This window comes from Corvus hawaiiensis, chromosome 2 (assembly GCF_020740725.1).
Source record: "Corvus hawaiiensis isolate bCorHaw1 chromosome 2, bCorHaw1.pri.cur, whole genome shotgun sequence".
NCBI lineage: Eukaryota > Metazoa > Chordata > Aves > Passeriformes > Corvidae > Corvus > Corvus hawaiiensis.
This window is the reverse complement of record NC_063214.1, coordinates 12420776-12448648: the sequence shown is the minus strand read 5'-3', so window position 1 is coordinate 12448648 and position 27873 is coordinate 12420776. Positions and strand designations below refer to the sequence as shown.

General features: G+C 39.5%; 1 protein-coding gene across 4 annotated transcripts; it reads right to left on the bottom strand.

Moving 5' to 3' along the window:
• Nucleotides 1-1487: 1487 nt before the first annotated feature.
• CHODL (chondrolectin) lies at nucleotides 1488-27873 on the bottom strand. 4 transcript variants are annotated; one of them, XM_048295706.1, is made up of 8 exons: nucleotides 27681-27873; nucleotides 12671-12983; nucleotides 11800-11957; nucleotides 7954-8001; nucleotides 7496-7579; nucleotides 6085-6187; nucleotides 3790-3862; nucleotides 1940-2026 (listed from the first exon to the last, which is right to left on the bottom strand). In XM_048295706.1, exons 1-7 carry the CDS (start codon nucleotides 27769-27771, stop codon nucleotides 3793-3795), a joined length of 867 nt encoding a protein of 288 aa, XP_048151663.1. In that variant the 5' UTR covers nucleotides 27772-27873; the 3' UTR covers nucleotides 1940-2026; nucleotides 3790-3792. The 4 variants fall into 4 exon arrangements, with proteins under 4 accessions (XP_048151661.1, XP_048151664.1, XP_048151663.1 ...); XM_048295705.1 differs by lacking the exon at nucleotides 3790-3862 and adding an exon at nucleotides 3580-3658 and having other exon boundaries at nucleotides 1942-2026; XM_048295704.1 differs by lacking the exon at nucleotides 3790-3862 and having other exon boundaries at nucleotides 1488-2026.

The window sequence follows — 27873 nt, the reverse complement described above, 5'->3', positions numbered from 1 at the left end:
AAAAAAAACTGCTGAAGGTATTTGCATTCTCCTAATTGCTGCTTCAAAATCATTTCTGCTGCCATTAACCATGATATTGATAGTGACTTTACATGTCCTTTGGAAGTATAAAGTATGAAGAAATAGTTAATCTTTAAGTTAAAGGGAGCAAATCCTTCAAGACCATAAAAATTAACTAAGTTCTTTTTACTACAACTCTTCCCAAGAAAGAGGTATCTCTTCCCCTCAGCTGAATTGAGCAATATTTATGTCAGTACTAAACCAATTCTTGTCTTGGTGATTGTGTAGGATCATTGTATTTTCTCAATGCAAAGGAAACTGAAGCAGGGGATTGAACAAAGAAGTTGCCACTGACTGGAAGGACTACAGAATATTTTAAGTAGGAATAGCAAACAATATTTAACCTGAACTACAGGAGGAGGTTTCTTCGAAAAGGAAGCAAAACCACAGCTTAACAGCAGCTTTAAGATGCTTCCAGAAGTGCTTCAGCAACTAATTGCACAATTAGTATTAATGGTATTGAACTTTCAAATATTTTTTCTGTACTCAGAAAAATTGAGGCACATTTGTGTCCGAAGTGATGTGGTGAACATCAGCCAGCACAGTGCAGGCAACCCATCAGTTCTGCTCCAGTCAGTCTCTCCCCAACATCCACTCAGTGGTAGTTCTGAATCTCTGTTAAAGACAGCAAGGTTGAACTCAGGCTCTTGAACTCTTGCTGCAACAGCAATAAAATCCTTTAAGTTTTTGCTCTGACACCAGATTGTCACCAACAAATCAACCAGAGTGCTACTGCCATCACCCCAGGCTGCTCCTAATGACTAGCACAACCATTCTTAAGGCACAGAAAGCTCTTAAGGAATCAAAGAGAATGGACATTAATGATGTTAATCATAACTCTAAAAGACACCTTTAAATGCACCACAGTTACCTCTAAATCTATCCATCAATTAATATAATTAATGCTTTTCTAGGTAATAGTCTGAGTAATATTGGAATCAATCTATTAGTGCCACTTCCAAGAAAAAAACCTTTGTCTTCTCTTTGTTCCAATACTACATTATTCCTAACAAACTATCAGCTATATTTAAATAACCTTTAATGTCTTTGCACATTGACTTACTGAAACAGTAATTTTAATCTTAAACTCTTGCCCACTCTGGGGTTTTTTTCCATCAAAAAGTATTTTACTTAAGTAACAACTAATAGCTGCCTTTAAAGGATACACTGTTAATGAGGTATCACTTTCCAAGTTATTTATGTTGACCTTAGGCCAATATGACAAAAAAGCTATAGTCATTCCCCGGCAAAATTAATTCATTCTATGACAGCAGAGGACTTTGAAGAAGCCTTGAATTTTTCCACATCAAGTTGATGTCACAACATGGCGGCTGTTTCTGTCAGCAGCCATGTTAATATTTAATAAAATAATATTTGTTCCCGAGGTTCAAAAACTGTGTTAAGTGTGCAAATAAATACTAAACAAATATTTTGTATCAAACTTTTATGCAAAGATAAATAATTGTTACACTGTAAAATTGTCAGTTCCATTTACTGTACATTGACTAAGATACAATTCATGAGAGACTGAAAGAAACAGAGGAGGTTTGTTTAACTACAGTCTTAAAACTACATACATTGTGGATATTTCCCCATAAAAACTTCAAATGCTCTGTTCATTTCATTGCTCACAACTAGCTAACTTACAGCTCTTAGCAAAATAAACACATACCCTTTATTTAGCAAGGCATATTTTGTTACTGAATTAATAAACAAACATTATATAAAAATGATCTGAACATTTGCCTCAAGGGGGAGCTTACAGTTCATTCTTGTAGATCCTTTGCATTTTTCAAGCCATTCCAAGCTAATGTTCTTTGACGACATTATAATACAGCCTCACAAAAGGTTATTTTTGCTTTGTTTTCAGTCAGTAAACCATTATACCTCCATGCTACTGTCCTTTCTAGGCGTCTTTGAAATCCATAGTGTGGACTGGTTTGGACTGGTTTTTGTTCTTCCTTTACTGAAAAATAAAAATATAAACTATTTTCAGTGCCTGTGTGCCTTTCCAGTCCTGATTCAGCTTTGTGATCAGACCTGAGTGTTTCATCCCCAGATCTCAAGGCCACTGGTGCTTTCACAGTGTGGGTTCCCCAGCCACAGTGGCACTGTTACCAAAGATACCAGACCACCCAGCTTAGCAGTGCTACTCCCAGGAACTGTAAGGAATTGGCCTGTATGGATTTTATTTTATTGTTTTCCAGTTCCCATCCAACCACACCTCTTGTACAGAGTGGTCTTTTCAGAGAAGGGCGTGGACTCAGTTTGACCAGGGCTGGTGGGAGCTGAGTACTTCCCTTGTCTGGAGGGAACCAGAGCACACACACCCCACTAAATCCACGCCCAAGGTGCAGCCCACCCACCCCAGGGGGTACCACAGCCCTGCCCACCCTGCGTACACCAACGAGGTCACTGCGCGCCCCCCCATGCGCCAGCAAGCCTCTTCCCTTCAGGGCTTGACCTGACATCTAATGAAGCGATGGCACATGAATCAGACCCCTAGCAATGAATGACTGGTAGAAAGCTTCCTTAGGGCTAGTTTTCAGTCAAAACTGTCAATAGTAGGTTTTGTGTTTGGTGTTTTTTCAATAAAAAAAAAAGATAAAACTGGTTCCAAAAATACTTGCTCTGCAATACTGCCAAAGTGTTCACTCTAGTTTTTTCAGGGAGCCCTGAGGCACCCTAAAAGTTTATGGCAGTCTTTCCACATGGCTACAACTGCCACAACACACTATCTTCCCTCACTTAGACTGGCAGATGACAGTGCACTGCAGTCTACTGAAACAGGAGTCACTTCAGGAGCCATTGCAGCTGCATTTCAATGAAAATGCTTCAGTCTCTGGGTGGAATATTTCACACTGATGGTTTTTTTTTCCAATTAAGTAAAAACCAGAGGAGGAGAAGTAGCCCTACATAACTCTGTAAGGTGGAAACCTAAGACTCCCAACAGTCCTATACATTCAGTTTTACTCCTTTCCTGGTGTGTAAATGCAAGCAAGTCTGAGTTGATTTAAAATGTACTTCGAGGGTGCTGAATGCTACAGTAGTTTTCAATCCCTCCAGACTTACCTCTGAAGTCCTACAAAGTAATGCATTATGCACCTGAGCCCATTGGAGTAATTGAAAAGACTCCCTTTGGTTTCAGTGGACTTTAGATCAGGCCACAATGCTATAAACAAAGCAATTGCAATGAATAAAGTAGTTCCAGCGCTTCCTTCTTAAAGAAACGAAGTCACTACTTCCTTCTGGATTAATCCAGAAAAAGCAGGCATATTTCATAAATTAATGATGAAAGGCTTTGAATGGAGAGTCCTTGCCACACAGCAGGAACAATTTCTAAATACCTTGGATCAGAACTTGAGCAGTATCAAATGAGCTTATCTTCAGCAAACCTACGCTGATTTTCACAGCTGGTTCAGGAAACAGATTTTAGTGACAAAGGTAAGATGCAATAAATAGCTTGAGCATATTGGTGTTTTGACCATCAAATGCAATCATAGAAACTGAGAAATATACCAGGTTGGAATTTAAACTTTCTGCAAGGCATTCAGATGATAATGGAGATGGGTCTTTGAAGCAGTTTCTCCTTGCTTCCCTGGAAGAAATGAAAGGGAGAGCATCTAAGCATGAATGAGCTGATCATTTCGGCTAGCTACAGGGACAAGGTGTTGCTTTGCCTTATTACTACCCTTCAAGAGCCCAATGCCAGGCAAAATTAGTCATGACCTTTCAAGCTAGGCATGTCCTGGTTGGCCATGGGTTGTGGCTTTCAGAGGAAAGGTCACCATGCTGTGGAAGCCTAAAAAAGAATGAGAAGTCAGGGTCATGTGGAAAGTTGGGGATCCCTCCTTCCCCACCAGGACAGAATCCCTTTCCTAAAGCTCTACATTATCCAGATGATCAGTTCAAGTGATTGTCTCTTTTTTGACTTGCTTTTTTTCCAAGAACTGCATATTTGTGATGAAATAAAATGATTTGCAAGGCAGTCATAAGAGGAGATTGAAAATAGATAGGAAAATATTTTTTAAAAAACAAAGTTTTGTTTCAACAGATAAACAAAATACTTCATTTTTGGTGATAGTTTTTTTAGCTAAATGATTTTTAGAAATGGTTTAAGTTCTTTAATTAAAGGTTTTGTTGCAACTCAAAATGGACATTCTGGGAACAAAAAAAACCCAAACCAAACAAACAATAAAAAAGAGAACCCTGTTTTGCATCAAAACCATTTTGTCCTTAATTTTTGTATCATTTCATCTATCAAACTAATCAGCTAACAGAAAAAAGGGCAATCTTCCAAGGTGAATTTCCAGTATCTGTGTTATGCAATTTTGAAGTCTAGGAAGTTCAGATGAATTACTTCTGGATGAACTGCTATAGCATCAAAGGCCTGATCAAAGCCCACTGAAGTCAACACTACTGTTTCTATTTATTTCAGTGGGCCGTGAATCTCTCATTGTTTTCCCAGGGCTGAAGCTTTTCTCAGATGAGAAAGACCTGCCAGAAAAGGTACAAACATGTACCATACTTACCAAGAAATCCATGGCCATCGTAATAAAGGTTCCAGAATTCAATCACTATATGATTGCTATTATTATACATATTATTATTTTATTACTCTTTTTTTGCTTTGAGCTTCCAACCTTCTGCAGCCCCACTGCTGAGGTTTGTACATAGCCTTTCACAGGCCTGTATTTGCCTGTCATAAGACAGGTTGGAAAATGCACATTTTCCTTTTCTTTATAGAAAATGCATAAAATAAAAACGCAATCTAGCTTATTATGCAGACGTCATCATATCTTTTTTTATGGCTACTTGTTTCCATGAGACATGGTACCAAGGAGTACTGCAAATATCACTGTACACTCACTCATACAGACAGAAAGAGTCTTCATATGTGAAGTGTTTTCTCACCTGAAATAAGGTACGACAGCTATTGGCAGGAAATATTAAGTAAAAACCATAAGAAAAAAAATAAAGGCTAAAAACAAGGAGGAATTTTGTTTTCTAATTTCTTAAAACAGAGATATCGTATTCCTTTTAAGTATTCCTGCTCTTCAGGAGGGACAACAGCTTATGAATCTGTTTATTGCTCTTGATATTTTACCAAAATAGCATTTATCTACAAATCATATTCCAGTTTAAACTCTTCTGAATTACATTAACTTGAAACCACTTCCTGAATTAAAGGATGAAAATGATATTTGAAAGTTTCAGAAAGACTAGTTCAGAAAAAAAAAAAAACTTTTATGCTGTCATATCTTGACATATCTATATCATATTCTGAGAAAAATGAAAAGTTCAAAGAATTTTAAAGCATGAAGCAAAGTAGATTGTATTTCAAAAGGCTGAAGTGTTTTCTCTTTGCATAACAATACATCTGCTTGATATCACAGATATGGACACACACCTATTTACTTTATGCATCCTCTTTAGCACCTACACGATGTACAAAGGATGTGTCAATGGCGTGTGGCTCAAGGAATGTTTTTGCTTTTCTGTTTCTCTGCTTAGTGGTCCATCTGTTGTTTGTATGGTACGTGCAGTGGAACAGCATTAAGCAGCAGCATTAAGCAGCTGCTGGCCCTTAGATTTATCCTTGGAACAAACTGTACTTTAGGTTAGAAAGTGAGTCCTTGAGTTCACCCTGTATCTGTGAGGGACCCTGCTATTATTTGCCACAGCCCAGATACTTTATAGGTGGTAATCACAATGAAAGAGGTGAAGTAAAAGTGCTGACAACAGCCCTGCCTATCAAGTGGTCTGCAAAGAGACTTTCTTTAGAAACAGGTGGAGTCCCAACAGCAACATACGTTGAGACCTGGAATTATTTCAGCATATTGTGGAAAAGCCTGAAGGTGAATGTTCAGCTGTAACAGCTGTAAACTACTTGGATTTTAATAGATGAAAAGATGCTTATTTGCATATTTGGGGATAGATGTAAGCAGTCTTTCAGTAGGGATAGCATGCCAATGGAAATATGAATTCTGCATTATAAAGCCACTATGGATGAGTGTATTTTACCTTTTATGAAGCATCTGGAAACAGCAAGTCCCAAAAGCCACCAGTATCAACAGCAGTAGTGGTATAGTGGGTATTACAACATAAATTAGATTCGGAATTATACCTACAAGACAAAAGTTTTCATTAATGTCTCCCATGTTGAAATGCTTTTAACCATGTGAGTAAAAATCTGGAGTAAAATAATAGAAATACATTAACTTACACAAAAAACCACATATATTCCTTCTATAGGAAGAGCTCCAAAGAGAACTCAGCAGTATCAAGAATAAAACAGCACTTGAGTTATGTGCAAAAAGGTCTTCTGATATTTTACAATTTCATAATTCAAAATTCAAGTATTTTAACACAGTTCAGTTCACAGCCTATTTTTACAGTCCATTTTAACTGTAAACTCAGTTGTCTTTGTATGCTGGATTCCCTGCCCATGCGGGGCCACAGGAGGAATGAGCCTGGCTCTCATCTTCCCTTTTCCCTTAAAAGACACATCTAACCTCTCCTTGGTTAATGAGGAGAGCTAAAGGTGCTCCTCTGCAGGTCCCTGGACAAAAGGAGTGGGAAATGGTATAAGCTGAGACTCTATTATCTGTCTACCATAGAGGATGGGGCCTGCAGCTTCCAGAAGGGCACTGTTTCGCAGGAACTGTATGCCTGTGTTTCATACTAGCACACATTTAATGTACAAATTGTGGAGAATTTCTTACCCATTGCCCTATTTTGAAAATATTTTTCACTAGTAAGAATAAATGTGAATATTCAGGTTGTGTCCGAGTTTTAGAGAGAGAGTCTTTGCATAGTTTATATTAAATGGCATTATTGATTTCAAACCACTGTTCATCAATATATCAATTCCTCTGGGGTTACAAATAATGGAAACACCAGTTAGGAAGCTGGCTCAAATCCAGACAACCAGTAGGGGAACAGAGCACTCACTTTCCCTAATCCCATGGTGCAATCCTGTAAAATCCAGAGCTGCTCCTTAGACATGTTCAGTTCCTTGAACTAAAGCCATGCTACAGCCTTGGGACTCCATCCACAAGATAAATTGATGAATGAAGCAGCCAGGGGCATTGCAGAACCTGGGCAGTAGGTACCCACTTCCCAAATATCAAGTGTCATCTCTGCTGGGAATCTCAGCAAGGCACTGAACTCCTCTTAGCATGTGGTTTTCCTTAAAGCACAGGATACTTGGGGGAGCTAGGGACACAGTTTGGTGAGACAATGATATAATTTGTTTCCACAGTAACTAAGAATGTTATGTAACTTGAAATGTTATTCAAATATATGTATTTTCAGGGCACTTCCCAGGGAAACAGACTGTTTCTTCCTATTGACAAAAATGGAAACTGAAATATTAATTTAATTCCACTATTAATATTTTTAGCAGAACACTAAATTCATATGAACACATTACCTGTTTCAGTAGCAATAATATGATACTGATCTTCTGGTTTGCTTGTGTCATAAGGATTTCCTGCTGGCACTGTTGGAAAAATATCTGAAAAGGAGATCAGACAATTTAGGAAAATAGTAAAAAAAAAAAAAGGGCCATTATGTTGTTAAATAAATTAATATTCATTACATTTTAATTTATATTGCAAAAATGAACATTTTAATGATTTATTAAATATACATGTAAACAGGATTTTATTACAAAATTGGAATTATATCCAGAACAAGAATTACAAGCAGTGCCATTCTGAACAACAGCCATATACTTGCAGCTTTTGCTGTCTGAAGGATTCATTTTTCCTGTGTTCCAGTACTTAATTGTCCGTGTTAAACTTGAGTAATTTTGGAGGTTCTTGTAAGCTATCCTTATAATTATGTCTTCACCAATGCAACTGAATTTAACGTGTCAAAATTTCTTACCGTACTCTGGCTCCGCTCTGTCTCCCAATTCTTTTTCTAAGACATTATCTGTTAAATCAATATTTGAAATTGATTGTTGAAGAATGAAAAATGTGTGCAAAAAACCAGATGTTTCCATTATTTTTCATGCAGTATCACAGACACAGATACATTCCCCCAAACAATAATTGCTTAATTCTTCATCATTTCATCATCTTCCCAAAGACTATTTGCAAACACTAGTGTCAAATCACCTCTAGTTTATACTTTTTGCTCCTTAGAAGAGGGCAATAGTTTACTCTAGCTCCAATTCTTGGTGGCCTCTGATTTAATGGCTAATGGTTAATGGCTTAACCACTGAACACCCTAACTTCTTGTGCTGAATAAAGCTCCTAACATATTCAGAGCTTCATTTGTGCAGACAATTCTAAAACAATGTAAGAATTTCTCTCTATCTTAAGGTTATACTAACTTAATAGTGCTATGAGACTACAGTTCTTAGTGTCTTGATAAATCCAAACTGCTGGGAGAAATCAAAACAGTGATAAAGCCTAGTAGAAAAAGGCAATTATTTCACCTACTCTGGTAAAAAATAGCTACATTTGGCCATATATAAAGAAAGATGCCAAGACACCCCAAAGAACTGAGTTGCTGTCTCTTGACAGCAGAAGAGGAGATGAGTTTTTAATTTGATGGCATAATCAAACCTACACGAGCTGGACAGGAACTAGATGTGGTTGCAATTACCAACCTATAATTAAATTTAAGAATGCTGAATGATCAATATGATCCAAAGCCAGACTGAACATTGCAACAGCAAATTCTGTCAAGGGAGGCACTATAAAGAGGGCTTGGAAAAATAAAAGTGTCTACCAGAAATGTAGTTGCTGCTTGAGCAAGGCTGCCTAATGAGCACTGCCCTGGAGTTGCTGCTGATACAATTAGATGCAACTTCATCACAGTCACCTACAACCTGTTTTGGCCTGCGGCTGGTATCACACTCCATATATTGAATACAGACAGGAGAGTTGTGAAAACAACATATTCAGATAACAAACTGAAATTCAGTATGCATGTGGCACTTTAATACTCCTGGTGAAATGGATGTATTTTGTATTGCTAAGAGCTGACATTGAAGCCAGTACAGTGATTTCAGGGGGGGAAAAGGTCATTTTTAGGTCTCCCTTGGTTTGAGATAACAAATGTAATTTTCTTACAAACATTTTGGTACTTTCTTCAGGCAGTGAAAGAAATGTCATATATCTATTTATATACATTTATGCATCTACTCCTTTCCTCCATGTGACAGAAAAATACATTTCTGGAGAATAGCCTGTTTTGCTAAAGAGCACAATTCCAACAGTTTGAGAGTAAATAGCTACAATTCAGTAGTACTGTATTTACATATACTGCATAACAATGTCAATACTAACAATAATCTACCTATACATTGTTTGCCTTATATGCCTCATTATAAGCTAATAACCCATTTCTACCTACGGAAAGAAATATAAATGTATTTTCATTGTTACTGTTTTCACTTCATTTTCTGCCAATCTAAAATAACCAGCATTTTTTCATTTAATTTCATTTTCATTATTGCTTTTGGTAAAAGCAATAGAAAAAACAATTCCTTATCACATCTCAACAAGAATGGTAAGTAGCTCACTATTACAGAAAAATTATCTAGTTTAAATTTGTTTGCTTTTAAAGTCGTGAAACATACCTGAAACCAAACTTTTTTACTAAAGCATACAATTTCTGACATCAAAATGTTGGGTTTTTAATAAAATAAAATATTTTTATTTTGTTGCATTATTTCAAAATAATTCAAAGAGTTCTAAAAGTGACAAAATTGCATATGCATATATTTCCTTAAAGGGCCTATGATGATTATTGATCATCATAAAGTAGTGATATCCACTAACAATTTTAAAAGCAGGAACAGATTTAGAGGGTGGCAGTAAAATATCTTCCAAATATTTAATACTTGCTTGTAGTATTAATTGTCATTAATATCCTCATTAAGAGACCAGAAAGTGAAAAAGTTATGTATCCACCAAAACCAAAGGAATGAAATATCCTGGATCTCTACAGATAGCCAGATCTCTGCAAAGAGTGTGATTATTGTTTGATCGTCAGCATAGAGAAAGCAGAGAGGAAACTGCAGAATTATATAAGTCAAATAGCTGCTAAGAGTAGGACTTCATAGAATCATAGAATGGTTTAGGTTGGAAGGGACCTTAAATAGTATCTTCTTTCCAACCCCCTGCCATGGGCAGGGACACCTTCCACTGGACCAGGTTGCTCAGAGTCCCATCCTACCTGGCTTTGAACATTTCCAGGGATGGAGCAGCCACAGCTTCTCTGGGAAACCTGTTCCAGAGCCTCACCACCCTTACAGGAAAGAATTTTTTCCTAATATCTAACCTAAGCCTACTCTCTGTCCATTTGAAGCCATTCCCCCTTGTCCTGTCACTCCAGGCCCTTGTAAATTGTCTCCCTCCATCTTTCCTGTGGGCTCCCTTCAGGTACTGAAAGGCCACAATTAGGTCACCCCCAAGCCTTCTCTTTCCCAGGCTGAACAATCCCAATTTTCTCAGCCTTTCCTCATGGCAGAGCTGCTCCAGCCCCCTGATCACCTTGGTGCCTCCTCTGGGCTGGCTCCAGCAGGTCCCTGTCCTTCCTGTGCTGGGACCCCAGAGCTGGATGCAGCACTGCAGGTGGGGTCTCAGCAGAGCGGGGCAGAGGGGCAGAATCCCTTCCCTGCCCTGCTGCCCACGGGGCTTTGGATGCAGCCCAGCACACGGGGGGTTCTGGGCTCCCAGAGCACACGGCCGGGGCATGTCCAGCCTCTCATCCACCAGCACCCCCAAGTCCTTCTCCCAGGGCTGCTCTGGATCTGTTCATCCCCAGCCTGGACTGGTAACAGGGGCTGCCCTGACCCAGGTGCAGCACCAGCATTTGGTCTTGTCAAACATCATAATATTCCCATGGGCCCACTTCCTGAGTTTTTATTAATTAATAAATTAAATTAATCCATAATTTCATATGTATTCTGACTTTCAGCTTAGTCTTTGAAAAGACACACCAAAAATTATTTGAAAACATTTGCATGATCCTGCTGAAAACACGTTTTCATTTACTGTAAGTACCACCAAGAATAGAAAATGCTGCAGGCTCAAACTGGAACATTTACTTTCCACGTCCTTTCTGGTTTTGCACCATGATCTAGTTTATAGTTCACTTTTCCTCTATTGACATATACAGAACTTATGTCATGTCTGGAAGTACAGCCAAATTGCCTAAGATCTGTTTTTTCTGTCACCATCTCAACTAGCAGGCATCTGCTTTTCATATCTCTAAGTCTACATGCATGAATGCAGATTTTTTTCCTGCTGTTCTGGACTTCATTCTTCAAGCCATGACTTTTTGAAATAACCACCACACATAATTTGGTATAACTGGCTGCAACTACAAGTACAGTGCAAAATTTTTTACAGGAAGACCAAGAGATGTCTTGGTCATCCTACCTGGAAAGTAGAAAATGTCCACTTAAAACATTTTATGAAGAAAAAATAGCTAGGGAATTAATTAAATCAAAACAAACTTGGGAATGCATTATAGTGAAGCTAACTTTGAAAATATTCTTATTAGATATAAAATGGTTTATTTAAATGTACTACAATTTATTTTTTATTGTTGTTACTGACATATTACATCCCCTGTTAATATCAGCCCAGGCACACACCAAAGGAACCAGAACCACAGGCCAAAAGACACTTGGAGATTCCCTCACAAACCAAGAGGCAATTGTTTTCCTAAGACAATGTCCCACCTGTGAAATATAACTGTAGTTTCACCTACCTGGGGCGTATTTGCAGATAAAATTGTGCTTCATGTTGCACCTATCATCATTCCATTGATAAAGGTATGGCCCTCCCAGACCAGGGTTTGCAGTTGGCTGATGATACATCACCACACAGGCTTCACTTCCACAGGAAGGCTCATCTGTGTACCAATTTCTAGTTTTTGAGGATAAGGTTCATCAGGATGCCAAAGAAGAGTTTGCCAAAGAAAAGAGTTTGCATCAATGAAGAAATATCAACTCCAACAGTCCCATCCTCTTCAAACACATCCTGCATTTCCCACAACCCTTCTGTGAAAGGAGTTAAAGACCCAAGCTCCACATCTCTGAATCTTAAACAAATTCTGATCAAAGCACCTCAGCAGAAATAACACCCTACTGCTCTGCTTTCTTCCCTATTAGACTCTTATCTGTCCCCTTGTCCTGAGTTCTGTGAGTTGCTGCTACTCTGGCTTTTGGATTCATCAAGAAACTAAAGGCTTTTCAAAAAGGGTAGAAACAGAATTTACACTAAGCATCTCACAATAATTTATTTGGTGGCTGACTCCCTGTTTTGAGGTGGCCAGAGCCTTGCAGAAGTTACCTGCCTGCTTTCAGACCGCACCCTAAAGACACTGTGTGTGGCAGAACAACCTCCAGATGTCATGCAGGGGCAAATTCTGTGGGTGGGAGCAAAGAAATTTGTAGGCTGAAGCCACAAAATGCCATCCTGTCACAGCTTCAAATTCAAAATCCCGATTGCCAGCTATCCTTTATCTGGAGAAGTCAAGGGGGAGATGCTACAAACTTCATGCCTTCAAGCAAGACTTGGCATTTCAGGCTCCATTTCTTTCCATGAAACCTTCTCAATAAGCAGTTTCACACACTTACCTGAATGGTGAACTACTTCCATCAGCCCACTGATAGAGGTCGGGGCAAGCACTCGACGTGGCCAGTCCGTCGCCACTTCTCCACAGCCCAATCCAGAAATCACCATCAGAAATCCCAGAGCCCGATTTGGTGAGGTTTTGCAGCATGTTTTCTATTAGCTGCTGCTCGGCTTCACTTTCCAAGCTCAGTAAAGCCCCACCATCGATTTCACAAGCCTGGCGGGCCTCCTGGAAGCCCACACGTCTAGACAAGTCCTGGAAATAGGCTAATTTGTAACACGAACGCTTGAAGGCACCATAGCACACCTTCTGGCCTGGAAAATAAAATCATGGGACTGTTCAGAGTACAGTAATGAGTATCAAACCTGCAAGAAAAGAACACAGAACATCATGCACATGCTGATGGAGGACTGGAGATTTTTGTCTGAGAGCATTCATGGTGATAACACTGGCACCACTGAGATCCTTTGCCCTAATTTAACTTGCAAATAGAACACAGTTCATAGGAATCTGTGCCATCTTCCCATGGCCTGTGAAACCCTCCAAAACACTGAATATTCCCAATAGGTTCTAGAAGAATATTCTCTAATGACTGTACCATCAGGCCTCTCTGTTAAAGCCAGGATCTGTTTGGAGGGTATTTTCTTAACTATTTCATACTAATGGAACAATTTCATTTTTATTTTGTAACTAGAGTTATTCAATTTTAAAAAAATTTCAAATTCCCATTTTTAGTGGCAAGAAGCAGCTGGAAATTTTTTGATCCTCTGAGTTAATCTTGAGAGGGCGTGTAGGAGAGGAACTCATAGCCACTCTTCACTACAATGTGCCTAAGTGCAACCTATGGAAGGAGAGAGCCTGCTTCTTCCAGTTCTTTGTCTGAGAAAGATACATCTTTTTCCTAAAAAGGAAAAATAATTATGATTTTCAACTACTAAGACTCTCTAGAGTTTATTCAAGATGAGGGATTAACACACCCACTTGTCAGCTGCAACTGAACTCCAGTATGTTTATTTAGGGACACTAGAAGGCTTCTAAATCAAATAGTCTCTTTAAAAAAACCAAAATCAAGTTTTTCCAGTATCGAAATTTATCATTGGAGGAAAAAAATAGGAAAATTCATTTTGTTAAGAATGACTGAAGGATACCAAAGTAACAAAAACTACCAGGCATTATCAAGATTGTATAGAAATCAACAAAAGTCATCATTTTACTGGAAAATTTGACAATCACACAACATGCTGAGCCAGACGGGCTCATTGAAGGTCATGGAGTCCAACTCCTGGCCCTGTGCAGAACAACCCAAGAGTCACACCATGTATATGAGAGCTTTGTCCAAACACTTCTTGAGCTCTGTCAGCCTTGGTGCTGTGACCACTTCCCTGGGGAGCCTCTTCCAGTGCCCAACCTCCCTCTGGATGAAAACACTTTTCCTGATATCCAGCCTAAACCTCCCCTGACACAACTTCAGGCCATTCCCTTGAGCCCTGTCACTCGTCATCACAGTGATCAGTGTCTGCCTCTCCACTTCCCCTTGTGAGGATGCTGAAGACCACAATGAGGTCTCCCCTCAGTCTTCTCCAGGCAGAATAGACCAAGTGCCCTCAGCCTCTCCTCATATGGCTTCCCCTCAAGGCCTTTCAACCATCTTCATAGCTCTCCTTTGGACACTCTTTAAGAGCTTTATACCCTTCTTATATTGGGGCACCCAAAACTGCTCACAGCAACAGAGGTAAAACCACACCAACACAAAATACAGTAGTTTATTGTACCATATCAGATTTGTATTTGAAAATCTTGTATTTAGTCTCACTTTTAAGCAAACCCAGATATATGACTCACATAAATAAACTTTGAACAAGATTTATCCTGTTTCATCTTACAAAAAAAAAATTGTAATTTGTCACTGGGAAACAGCAACATCCTCCCATAACTTCAGCTATATTTAAGTTTTCCCAATGTTTTTCTATAAACAAAGAGTAAACATCGAAGTAAACAAAAAAGCTTAAAAGCTACAATAAAGTGCAGTCTATTTGCATTAGTGTTGCTTTATTTTTGTCTTTAATAAGTAGGATACTTCCAATAGCAGACAGCACAAGGGCTGAGATGAAGACATCTCTATATTTGCACAGAGCATAGTTTCAAGTATTTGCAGAGAATAAACAGACTTTATCAAAAATGCATTAATATAGGAATGGAAAAACAGGATCAGCTCTTGACTTTTAGTTAAATCTGAAAGTAATTCTTATTTTTTGGGATCATTTATGTTGTAGAATGCTAAATTATAGGGGCAGTAGGGATATACTATGCTTAGCTTTCTAGTGTTTCCTACAATTCTTGTAATTTTTCTAAAAAAAACCCAAACAAACAAAACCCAAACAAAAACTCTGAAACCTTCACTTTATAATACCCTATTACAGTTGATCTGGAGAAGGACCATCAGGAAGAGAAGCATCTTTGTAATCTCATTCTTACTTGGCAGATAGACTTCTGAAAATTCAGTTTTTTATCAGTAATTAATCTACCAAAATAACAGAGGAACAAGGATAGTCTAAAAAAAGGACAAGCTTGTGTCACAGATATTCAAGGAAAAAGCCAGGCTCCAAGATCAGGCAGAGTGCGCCAATTTGGACTTTCTCTGATATTGTCCTGACAACACAATGTATGCCCCAATTTCTCTTCTGGTATTTCCCTCTATTCATATAGCTTAAGAGCCTTGCTCCCAGTAAAGGTAGCAAGAGCCATAGTCCTAGCTGGACAATGGTGCTGAAGAACCAAGGGACGGACCCTTTGACAGAGATGCATATGAAATAATGGGCTTCTTCCTAGGACTTCTTTGAACAAAAGAACTACTCTTATCAAAGTAACAAAGTGATAAGTCTAAACGCTGCAAAGAGGAAGTGCAAGAATGAAAGCTGCACGTGAAATCCCAGTACATTCCCTTAATCTACAACGCTGAAATTCTAATTTTTTTAACATAATCGATTTTCCCCAGGAGCTCTGTGTCACTGACAAGACCGAGTGCACAGGGAAGGAGGAACTGATCAACATTTTGACCCTCACTGCTGGGTAAGTGACAGTGGCTTATTGCCAGAGTACACATGTGTATATAACAGCACAAACATCCAAAGCCTAGCAGCTTTGAATTATGAATTACGCAGGACTCTAATCACTTCCAAGGAAAAGTGACCACACCCTTCCCTGTAGCTGAAGATTGGATTCAAAGAATTAATTCAAGATGCCTATGCAAATTTAGGAAGAGTGCTTTGTCCTTTGTCTTGTTCTTTTTATTTTTCCAGACAATCTTTGAAATAAACTCTTCCATGATTCTTTCATTCTGCGCACATACTCTTCCTTGACATCAAATAGTAAGTTATGAGCAAATTCAGGTATCAAAGTATCCTGGTCACAATTTCAGTCATGAGGGAATATTCAACCAAGGTGACCAGGCTAACCGCTATGGATCATAATTCCCATGCTGTTCCTCCCTCTCACAGGAAAACAGCTGACTTTGCCTTTATAACACACAATCCACTCCCCATCCCTGCATGCTTCTCAGGTGGCTGAAGTGCTCCCCTCACTCTCTGTTCTCATGCACAGTCTCTGCTCTTCTGTGACTCTCCCAAAATCTGAATCAAACCTTCTAGCAGGAGCAATGGATCCTTGCTGGCTACCTGACTGAGCCTGCTCAGAATGCTCATCTGCCAGTCAGCTGCTGCATGGAGACTCAAGTAAAATCATAGAATCTTTTAGGCTTTAGACCTTGAAGACCATCGAGTCATGGCAAGTGCTGTTTCTGATCTGCTCCGAGGCTTGTATCCATAAGCTGTGCTGTATTCTGGACCAGTACAGAGGTTGTATCAATGCTCAGCTCCATCACCCACACCAAGGAAACCAGGTGGGACTGTATGGAGCAGCAAGGAGGATGACAAGCATTTGTGATGCACAGTGGGAAAGAGCTACTGCAGCCCCTAAGATGTGCCCAGCTTGCCACCGTTGTGCACTCAAATCAGAGAGCCCTCTTGGAGCAACCAGAATACAGATGTGAAAGCACAGTCTGTACCCAAGGCTTTATCTGAAAGGGTTTGCAAGCTAAAATCTTGAAGCTTTGTGGAAGACATTTTCTTTCTTCCCTTAAACTGACCTGAATAATTTTTAATGATACCATTGTTACTGCCAATGTTTGGGCAGGGTTAAGTAACTCTAAAAGCAAGTTTTATAAAGTGAAAGAATTGAACAAATGAAAATTTGCATGAAATCCAGCTCCTAAATTACTGCTCTCACATTTGTTGCTCTCTCCACCTGTGGCAAAAGAAATAATTTTCTCCTTAGAGGCTGATCATTTCTGCAAGAATATACCTCCAGAAACCAACAGAGAAAACCGCAAAAAACCAAGAAATAATTGGCTTTAAGACCCATAGACCCAAACAGTGTGAATGAAGTATGTGAGCCAGAGCAGTAAGCTGTCTGGAAGAAGCTGTGAATTTCTCTTGTTCTAGTTAATTTAATCCCTGTGTTTCAGCTGTGACCTACTCTGAAACTTTTCTTTCTTCTTTTGAAGCGGACTTTGAACCAGCTCCACTACAGCAGATAAATGTGTTAATGGAAATCTGCAGTTGTGCCTTAATAGCTGGCAAATCAGTTGACATTTTAGTGCTCTTCTCGGAACACGCTGAGATGTCAGGTTTTAAAGCTTCATTTTTTCTCTCACTACTAATTTCTGAACTACAAAGCAGAAATAATTTACCAGTGAAAAATGACAGAATGGACCACATTGTACAGGAGACAAGATAAGTATGGAAATATTAACTATGTACTATTTTACCTTATTCTAACATCTTTCAGTAGACTCCACAGTTAGTTCTAAAGCAACATTTTGCTATTTCAGTGTATAAATTGAGTTCCAATTTTTCTGTCACAATTGACTAGAAACTAGATTCGTAAGAAAGCCTATTGGAATGAATCACGCTAAGATACTCTGCAACGTGAATAATCTTTTTGTCTCATCATCCTATTAGCTGACAAAAGCAAGTGAACAGTACTTGCTCTAGAAAGTGCTAGCTACCGTTTCCATCTTTGGGTGTCGCACAGCAGCTCCATAGTAGAATGTTTAGATATGGGCCTCAGAACAAAGATATTTTTAAACTAAACTACTCATTAAAATATTTCTGCAGATAATCATACAGGGGGAAAATAATCTCATTCAAGAAAAAAAGAAACAAGCAAATTTCCAGCTGTTATTTCAATCAGTTATATCTCCATTATGTTTTAATAATCATGCTTCATTAAACAAATAATAGGTTCCTTGATTTCTGTCATGACAGAAGTTACAACAAAGTGTAATTTAGAAGCAAAATTGCTGATAAAATACCCAGGCCAAGGACTCCTCTCTCCCTAAGAGCATCAGGCTTAGCACTAAACTAAACCCTCACAGGGCCATGAGGGGCACGAAGGTCATTTTGAGTGACACACCCCTCTTAGCTGGAGTCTTTGAAGATGTCAGGTAGAAGATAAGCTTCCTGCTGATAAATCCCATTCCGCTTCCTCTTGAACCTTACAAACTAACCTGCAATCCAGGGTTTGACACCATTAGCATCCACCTAGATTAGGTCAGACACTGCATGTGCACAGTGTAAATGAAGAGAGACAAAAATGAATGCACAAAGACTGATATACTAAAGTCCATTCTGTTTTTGCATTTTGACTTTTTTTTTTCTTCCCAAGATAATGGATTCAGCAGAAAACACAGAAGAACACTTGGTAAAAAGCAATGTGAAATATTTAACATTAACAAGAGCCATGTGAGCCTGATGGAGACCTCTGAAAAGAAAGTGACAAATAAAACACAAGGACATAAGTAAAAGTGATAATGAAACAGCAAAACAGAAAGCTACAGTAATTAACCAAAATATTCTCTGCCTGTGTTATGAAGACTGGTCTTGGTCTTGAACTTGCATGAGCAGTGACCTCAGGGATGGCTAACCAGCATTCAGGACACCGGGCACAGTTTGTTTTCACCTGTCCCCACGTCACAGGACACTTCACACCAAGTCCCAGTGATGCACTTCAGAATGTGCCAGTAAGACTAAGTGGTATTAAATTTTCCTAATCACATTTTAGTTCAAAGCTGATGCATCTTGTCAGATGATCTTTGTATCATCCAGTCAGATTTTGACTGGGTTCAGCTGCTGGTCATGTTTTGCTGTATTACATTACTGCTGTTGATGTTCTACTGCATCATATTTGCGTCCATCCATCAAATATAATTTTTTAATGATTCATATTACTTTAAGAAACAACCTGTGATAACATTTCATAATTACATTCTGTCTTCAATTATGATAAAAGCAAGTTGCCATCTTCTCTCCCAAAGTTTGTAACACTGAAGACACATTCTCTAGCTGAGTCAGTGTTCAAACCACTGATGTTTCTCAGCTCACAGTCCTGAGCAGCTTAGGGAATTCCATGTGCTTACAAATTTGACATTCATATAAAAACTGCTGTACAGGTCACATGCCAGCCTGTATCTGTACTGATATCTTCATAGCTCTCTCTTAGCAGGTACTTTTTCTTCCAATCCTCCTAATAACCAAGCCTTCCAAGAGAAGAGACATTTCTTACTGATTTGCTCTGGATTGGGGATTATGCCTAAATTGTCATCATACCATTTTTCATAAGTGATTTCCCCGGGTTAAAAGCTTTCAAAGGTTCCAAGTCACTCTTAATGGCTTATATAAAAAAGCCTGAGGGCCACATTTGCCTATCCAGTAGCTGTGCTTCAGGTAGGTGTTCACAGCAGGCAGTTTGTGTGCGTCGTATCAGAGTCACAAGCACGCAGACAGTGTCTAAGGTGCCTTAATGGAGGCTGCCCCCAACCTCTCGTGCAAAACTCATCTATCAGCCATTCTCAAAATATTTCTTGTACTGGAGTATCTTTCTTGCTAAATTCTTGGGCAAGTAAAACTTATAGATGCACACATAGATAGCAACCCTAAAATGATAAATAGGAATTTTTTTCTATTCACTCACAAGCACAGGACAGGTAATGTAACTTTAGCTATTAACCATCCCATACCTTGTGAATTAGCAAAGATGATGCAAGGGGTCCTCAGACACCAGGAAAACAGCTGTCTCTAGGATTAATGCAGCTTTTGCAAAGAGAAAAAAACCAGGGATGATGAAGTTTAAGTGAAACAAAGTTACTGTATTACACCATTCATAGAGAGATTTAGTACAGTTATGCAGAATATGAAGCTACACAAGATTCGTTTCTGTCCAGTTCCTGTCTTCTTTATCTTCTCTTTTGCCATGGAAAGTGATTTTCAGTTAATTTATTGCTGAAAATGGGTTTTCACCTCTATGTTAGACTTTACTAGTTCAGCTACTGTGTTTCTAAGCACTTTTGGGGACAGGGAATGGATTTATTTTTGAATGACAACTGTCCTCAATAGACCCATAAAAAGCTACATTTTTAAAAATCAAGCAGTCAAAAAGCAGACAGTGCAAAGGAACACCTGGCAGTGCTGATTTACATATTAAATATTACTTATCCCTAACACCTGGATTTTGCCATCCAGGTGAATACAAATGCAATTAAAATTGGATCTGAGAGCTCTCCTGCACAATGCAGCAAGATGACTGGTCACTAAAATAGGTAGTTGAGAATGCACATATGGCCACTTATGACAAGTATTGATCTAAGCAGGTTATTTTTGGGAAGGTTTGTCAAAGCCTCTGTGTGCTCAGAACCTGCACTGTTCTAGGTCTTGGGAAGATGCAAGAGGATTCCTTGTTCTGCAAAATGTTCTTCATTGTGTTGAATAAATTGCTGGGAGAATTTGTCTTTTCCAGAGCAGATTAAGTTTGTCTGGATTTTCAAAATCCCTGATGTGGTGTGTCAGGCTTGTTCTTGATGTCCTGGGAACTGGAATACCAGCCTGCATGAAAGATGCCATCTTCACATGGCAGTGATAGGCTTATTCACTCATTTCCCGAAGAAAACAACACACGTGTATTTCTTATGGTTAGCTTCTCAACCCTGGCACACAAAGGAGGGAGCTCAGGCCATTGATAACAGAGCTGTAAAGAAGCAGCTTGATATCTAAATCTCATTAGAAGCTATTCAACACTTCACCCTCCATAATTACCATTTCAGGCAAACATAAAATTACAATTATGTAAATCAATACGGGCTAAGTGTCTTCAACTGGAAAATATAAAATTAATATTATTTATGAAAAAGTTTTAGTCACTGATTCAGGTCATAATTCAGTGACCAAAAAAAAAAAATCTATAAAGTATTTCCCAAAAAGTACTACTTTTTTTCCCCCCAGGTCAAATCATTAAAGCCCTGAGAGTTTTCTTTCTTCTAAGTGAAACATACCTTCATTTTGGCATTAGCTCTGGTTTCAGCTATCTAACACTCATAAATTTAAAGCATGAGATCCATTTAGCTTTTCCTGTAATAACTATTTTCCTTTCTTCTGATCATGTGAACTTTACAGGTGTATATCACAGGGCTGGCCATGGCAGTCAGCCACTTACTTCTCTAAGGGGCCAGCTCACAGCTGCACTGTCCTGGGGATTCACAAAAAAAGTGCCAACATAGCTGCTATAACAACATCCTAAAGTTCCAGTTGCCTTCCCTTTTTTAAGGAAAAACTTGGACACAAACAGGCGAATGATAACATCCAAGCATCAATGGCATCTGCTTGAACCTACTCAAAATAAGGGGAAATACAATGCACTGGACAGACCTACACATCTACAAGTCTGCTCTAGGATGTGGATTATTTTACCCAGAACTTTTAAACCCCAAAACAAACAAACAAAACCCACAAACAAACAAAAAAAAACCCAAACAATTCTGTGGTTCAAATTAAGTCCATTCATGAATAGTTTTCTGTGTAGCCATGAAGCCCAGAACAGAATTCACAGTGGCTTTAAAGACAGACATACTATGGCACTACGAAGTTGTTGTTAACTTGCTGTGGAATAGATATAATAGACAAAAATTGTAGTCTGAATGCCTTAAGTATGTGTGCCAGCCTAGGGGAGTGGGGAATACTTTTATTCTTCTACCCCAAAGCAGCAGACATTTTCACAAATACCCAGTTTTATACCCATCAGTAGGTTCCCTCAACAGGTTTTCTCCTAGGCATAAATTTAGGCACTTCTGACAGTTTCTGCTGATGGTTCCTTTCTCTTTTTTTGCCTCTAGAAGGAAATAGTTCATAAATCCCCAGCCACAGAATCACAGAGTATCACTCGGTTGGAAGAGACCCCCAAGGGTCATCAAGTCCAACTCCTGGCCCTGAACAGGACCATCCTCAAGAACACCACCATGTGCCTGAGACTGTTGGCCAAACGCTTCTTTAGCTCTGACAGCCTTGGTGCTCTGACCACCTCCCTGGAGAGCTTGTTCCAGTGCCCAACCATGCTCTGGGTGAGGAACCTTTTCCTGATATTCAATCTGAATCTCCCAAATCAACAGATCCACCTTATGTCATTTAAATGAAGGAAAAAAGGAGAAGGGAGAAAACATACTCTTTATCAATTATTTTTCATAGCAAGCATCATCCAATCTCAGTATTTTTCAGTGAAATTTGAATGTCTTTTTTCCAAGTAGGTGTATTTCCATGGATTTGTTACCAAAGTGTCTGTATTTGCAATAGATTTAGGTAATATATGGACACAAATTATATTAACTTCCTTGGTTTAAGGACTTTAAGAGCTTCCTAGGGTGTAACACCCTTTATGCATTTCAGTACAGGAGTGCCTTCTTTTTGCAGCAGTTCCACAATTAAAAGAGAAACCAACAGGCAAATCCTTTCTCATTCAACTTTTCCTAAGAAAGTGTGAAAAGCCAATCCACAAGGAATCTTAAAATTGTCAACATTTCTCTTAAGGCAAAAATAGAGTGGAAGCTTGAGGGGAGGATAAATATGTTGGAATATTATGAAGGATAATTTACACTAAGAGAAAATTTAGAGGTAGAGCATGACTGGTTAATTCACAGTACATGTATGCAGTGCTTGAGATACAGTGTGGGATTCATCTCACCAAACTTCAGTTCTTCCCAATAAACCTGTCCATATCTAAACTGGCTCACTGACCTTGCTGTGTAGACAACTGAATGAAATAAGCATTGTTAGTGCAGATCTGAAGCGTTTTCAAAACCTAAATTTAAATGCAATTAATCCCACTCTATAAATACCAACTTTTTCCTTCACTTCTTACAAAGTGAGCCTAGAATCATTAGCTGTATAACACAGCTACATTCAGATTTAGTTAGACCCATGCTAACTGTTTCATTAAGACTCATTATTTCTTAAGACTGCTTGGAATTGAAGGTCCCACTGTTCGTCAGTGGTGGGAGTAGGGACTGCTTCAGCAAGAGACTCAACTTCCAAATAGTGAGTGACAGGTAAGAGTATAGGATTAGAGTGTAGTAATTACTGTCAAAGGATTGTTTCATTTTACCTATTTTACATTAGCATCTACAGTCTTTTCTGATCCACCAGAGATTTGCAAAGAGAAAGCCATTATGGGAATTAGTTTCAGAAAAATAATGCTGTATAGAACCCTTTATGAACCAAAGCATGTCCCCCTGCAAACATCGTATAACTGAGAAGTTTGATGTACACAGGATCAGACCTGAACTACACAGAGTTAAAATCAAGGTACAGAACATGAGCTTAAGCAGGGAAGAGATGAGCTTTCTCTCTCTGGGAACAAGAAAAGCCACATGAAAGCAAGCAGACTGTCCATTCCATTCCACATGGTTTTTACCATAGCTCTATCCATGGTAGGTGTTTCCTCTTGGGCTCTTTAGCCAAGTGGAATACTGGGACTTGACAATCATGAGTTTGAGATTTGCAATGCCCTTCTCCATTTTTGAACAAAATGCTGTGAGCGAAAAGTTGTATTCCTGGGAAAGCAGCATGCTGGCCTGAGACACAGCCCTAGGATTTTCCATGTCTGTTTCCTTATCCCTGAACAGAGCTGCAGCCTGGCCAACCTGTACAGCTCTCCCCCACAGGAAAGGTAAGCTTTACAGGGTTGACAAAGGGGGATCTCCTCTAATACAGAAATCTGACTCCTGAAACTGATTTAAGTACTTGGGTATTTCTACCCTGCTACAGAAGGACTCCTTCACCACCACAGGTCTCATCAAAACTGGGTTCTCATTCCACAGGGTATTGTGGAATTTTTTGGTAAGGGGCAAGGTGTGTTTAGTAGAAACATGTATTATATCCAAAAGTCATCACCTCATTTCACTTTAGGAGCCTAGATCATTGATTTTCCCCCAAGAAGACAGTGCTCAGTACAGCTGGATAAGGAGAGGAACAAATAAAGGCGTCCATGGGAATTAAATGCCCAGCTTCTCCTGCAGTTCTCCAAGTCTCGGCTTTAGTGATTACTGAAAGCTACAACTGAGCAAAAGGATCTTGTACTATCTGGGCATGCCTATCCAAGAAAAGCTGGTCTAGTATGGAACTAAATGCTGGATATTTCCAACAAAATGTGTTCAACGCACACCTGTGTGGAAGGTATCTTTTCAGCTTTATACCGGCTAGCGCTTGTATTTCAATGCCTTAGAAAGCCTCGAGCAGCCTTGAGAGGTAGCACGGGCAATCTAGCACTTTAGTAGCTCTAAAATCGGTACCTGAATCAGCTGCAGAGCAAATACCATCAGCAGAAGCAAAGAGGGAGAAATATAGCTCCAAGAAAAGCTGGTCTAGTATGGAACTAAATGCTGGATATTTCCAACAAAATGTGTTCAACGCACACCTGTTGCACACGTATCCTGTAGGTGAGATGGGCAGTGCTTTTTTCAGGTTATGCCTTTTCAAATTCTGAACTACAAACGTATCTTGAAATTTACAGTTCAGGTGGAAAAAAAAAAGCCCCACAACTTTACAGTAGAAGGCTTCAATTAGAGAAAACACAGTTTGACAGACAAAATTCAGGTGTAATAAGCAGGCAAAGCCAATTAAATTAAATTATGCACCTTTTGAGATTGACTAGAGATAACAAACCCTATCCGGTGCCCATGAAGACACTGCTTTAATTCTCTTACTTTGCAGTACTTTCTGTAGAACTCAAATCTGATCATAAGCCATGTGAATGAACATATCCACTTCCTTAAAGGCAACTGAAGCAATGAAGTCTATACCTCAGGGGAAACTCTGGTAGTTTCCTGACCCACCAAGTGTTTTTCCTCATTTAGTGTTTTATATACCCAAGTACTTCTGCACCAAAATAGATACATACTGCTTCAAAATACTACATCACTATTTAATCTGCTATTGATGCACAGCAGTAGCAAAGAGCAAAACTTAAAAAGCCATAGAAATACAACTAGACAAACAGCAGTCATTAAGCTATAATATCTATGATTAATACATAGGCTGTTAAATGATTAGTAATAAGATTAGCTTGCATGTCTCCTGCCCAATAGATACTTAAAGTAATTGCATCTTTGCAAACTGCATTATCATCACTTCATGTTCTTTATGATGTCATGGGACAGCAAGGCAGACTCAGCACTTTCTCCTGAGCCTGCTTTGGTTTTTTTCCTATAAGAATCAATTCTCTGGCAATGCTAGATAGTCTGATATGGAGGCTGTGAGCACTGCTCACAAAACATCTGTTTAGCTATACAAAAAATTACAAAGCATTTTACATCACTGTTCAAAACTTCCCAAATTAAAGATGACAAAAAAAATAACACTTAAATGAAAATTGATGCCAACAATAGTTTTAATTATATCCTAGGAAAATTAACATACTTGGAAAAAGTAACAGAAACCCTTTAATTAAGAAAATGGCATTTCAAAAAGGCAGGCCCTTCCTTCTCTGTCCTCTTGACACTTTTGTGGTCAAAATGGTAGCAAATTTCCAATTATTGCTAGGTCTACTGCAAACTTACTGCAGTGAATGGAAGTCTTTCCACAAGGTCCAGCCAGCACTCAAGCAGTTTCATAAACAGCTTATGTGAGTGATAAGAACTATATATTTATTTGGAATGAGAGCAGTGAAATTTCCTACTATGCCAGATTATTAATCATGACTGAAGAAAAAAAAACTTTTTTTTTTTTCAGGAATAGATCTGTTTAAGATATAGATTTAGGATTTCAAACATAAGGTTGCTTAAGTCCAAACTGCTGGTTCTTATACAAGAGAGAGGTAAGCTAGATGGGAATCAGGTCACAGCACACACTGCCCAATTATTCAATGGTACTATTTCTTGCTTGAAATAATGTCAACTACTATTAGTACTACACCTACCCACGTGCATGTGCCAGAACAGCAGTGTGGTCCTCGAGAGCAAGAAAGGGGGAAAAAATGTTCTTCCAGTACATACAAATACCAGGAATAAGCATAAATAAACAATTAATATCTTCCCTTGTTATTGTCTAGGAAATCTTTATTTAATGAATACTTCAACAAATTAACTAATGGTATATAAATGGTTCTTTCTGTAAGTGGCTTCAAACCCTCTCCTGTATTCTCCCAGCCAAGTATTAACAGCATAATACAATGACATGAGGCTCATTATATGCCTTGAAATGCTTCAGGGAAATATGGGGAGTCTGTGTCCTTTCAAAGCCCCCAAAGCCTTATGGGCATCTAGGAAGAGTTTGACTAGGCAGTATACACATATCACACACGGCTTTAAAAGCTGGACCTCAGTTTGCTGCATCTCAAACACAGAAGCTGCAGCTGGAAGATTAAGGGACTGGGTTTCCTCAGCCACACATGGACTCCTGCACTGAGACTGCTAATGCCAAACCTATCTCGTAGATGATTAATCCTCTCTACTCCTTAAAAATAACAGTGTTACATAGCAGTCATATAAATTGTAATACTTAGAGCTTTGATGCATCATATAGCTAGCATAATTCACAGTATGACAGAGGTAGATGAAATATCTTAGGTTACTGTTGAGGCAAGCAAGCTTTTTCAAAGTGCTGGAAGTACTGCTACTTAGCTATTGTTTCCTGAAGATACTGTTTCACCAAAAGCCCAACAGCCCATCTTAGCTGTAGCATTAGAACATGCTTCAAATTAAGCATGATCAAAATGGTCCCAGTGACTGCCCTCCCTCATCAACCAAGAAAGTTATCTGAATTCAGCAATCAAATGGTTGCAACAACAACAACAAAAAACCTACAAAAAAGTTTCGTTGACATGCTACTGTTACAGCCTCTGAAACAATAGTATACAAGTAATGTGCATTGTTCTGGAAACAGTTTGTAAAGAAACACGTTCTTACCCACACATACACACACATAACTTGTTAACAAGCAGAGTCGAGTGCGTAAACCTTTGTTTTCAGGAAAATGCATGAATGTATAGGCACATGCAACACACCTCTGAGAGCCTGTCACCTTTAGTTTGGAGGGTCTGAACCAAAGTAAGCTTAAAAGGGACCTTTTCATTAAATTTAGCAGCTTCTGAGCATACACACCTGTATACTGCAAACACGCAGTGCGAGTCTACAGCTCTTAAATTAAACCTAAGCTCTAATGTTAGATACAGATTTCTGAAGTACTGTCTTCCTTTCGGTTTAGAGAGTTGTGGATGCACCCACACACAACAAAACTATTTATGCCACACGCTCTTAAAAGTTTGCCCTCTCCTCCTAACAATATCGCAGACAAAGAAGAAATAGCCCCGTACAGCTGCCAACAAAACCCAGCGCACCCAGACGTTCCTCGGGAAGACGCTCGACCTTTTTAAACAATTCGAACGGAGTCGGAGCGCGCCGGCAATGAACGAGCTCTAACAAGACGGGGCAGGACAGGAGTTCAGGCTGCCGCAGGAGCCCGCAGCCCCACGGCTGGAGCCGCCGCCGGCCCGGCGGGGTGCCCCGGTGCTCGCCCCGCAGCGCCCCGGTGCTCGCCAAAGCGCGGCTGCTTCGGAGAGCGGGGTCGGTCCCGGGTCCGCCCCGCGCCGCTCCCGGAGCGCTGCGCTCCCGCACCGGCCCCGCACCGCGCACTCACCGCTGAGGACGCGCCCGGCGAGCGCCCCAGGACTGCACAGCACCGCGGCCGCCAGAACAGCCGCCAGCCCCAGCCCGCCTCCGGCCCCCATGGCGCTGCCCCGCTGCCGGCTGGCTCCGAAAAGCGCTCAGGGCAGGACGGTGCCGGCCGGAGAGCAAGGAACACACACGCAGCACCACCACTGCCCTCCACC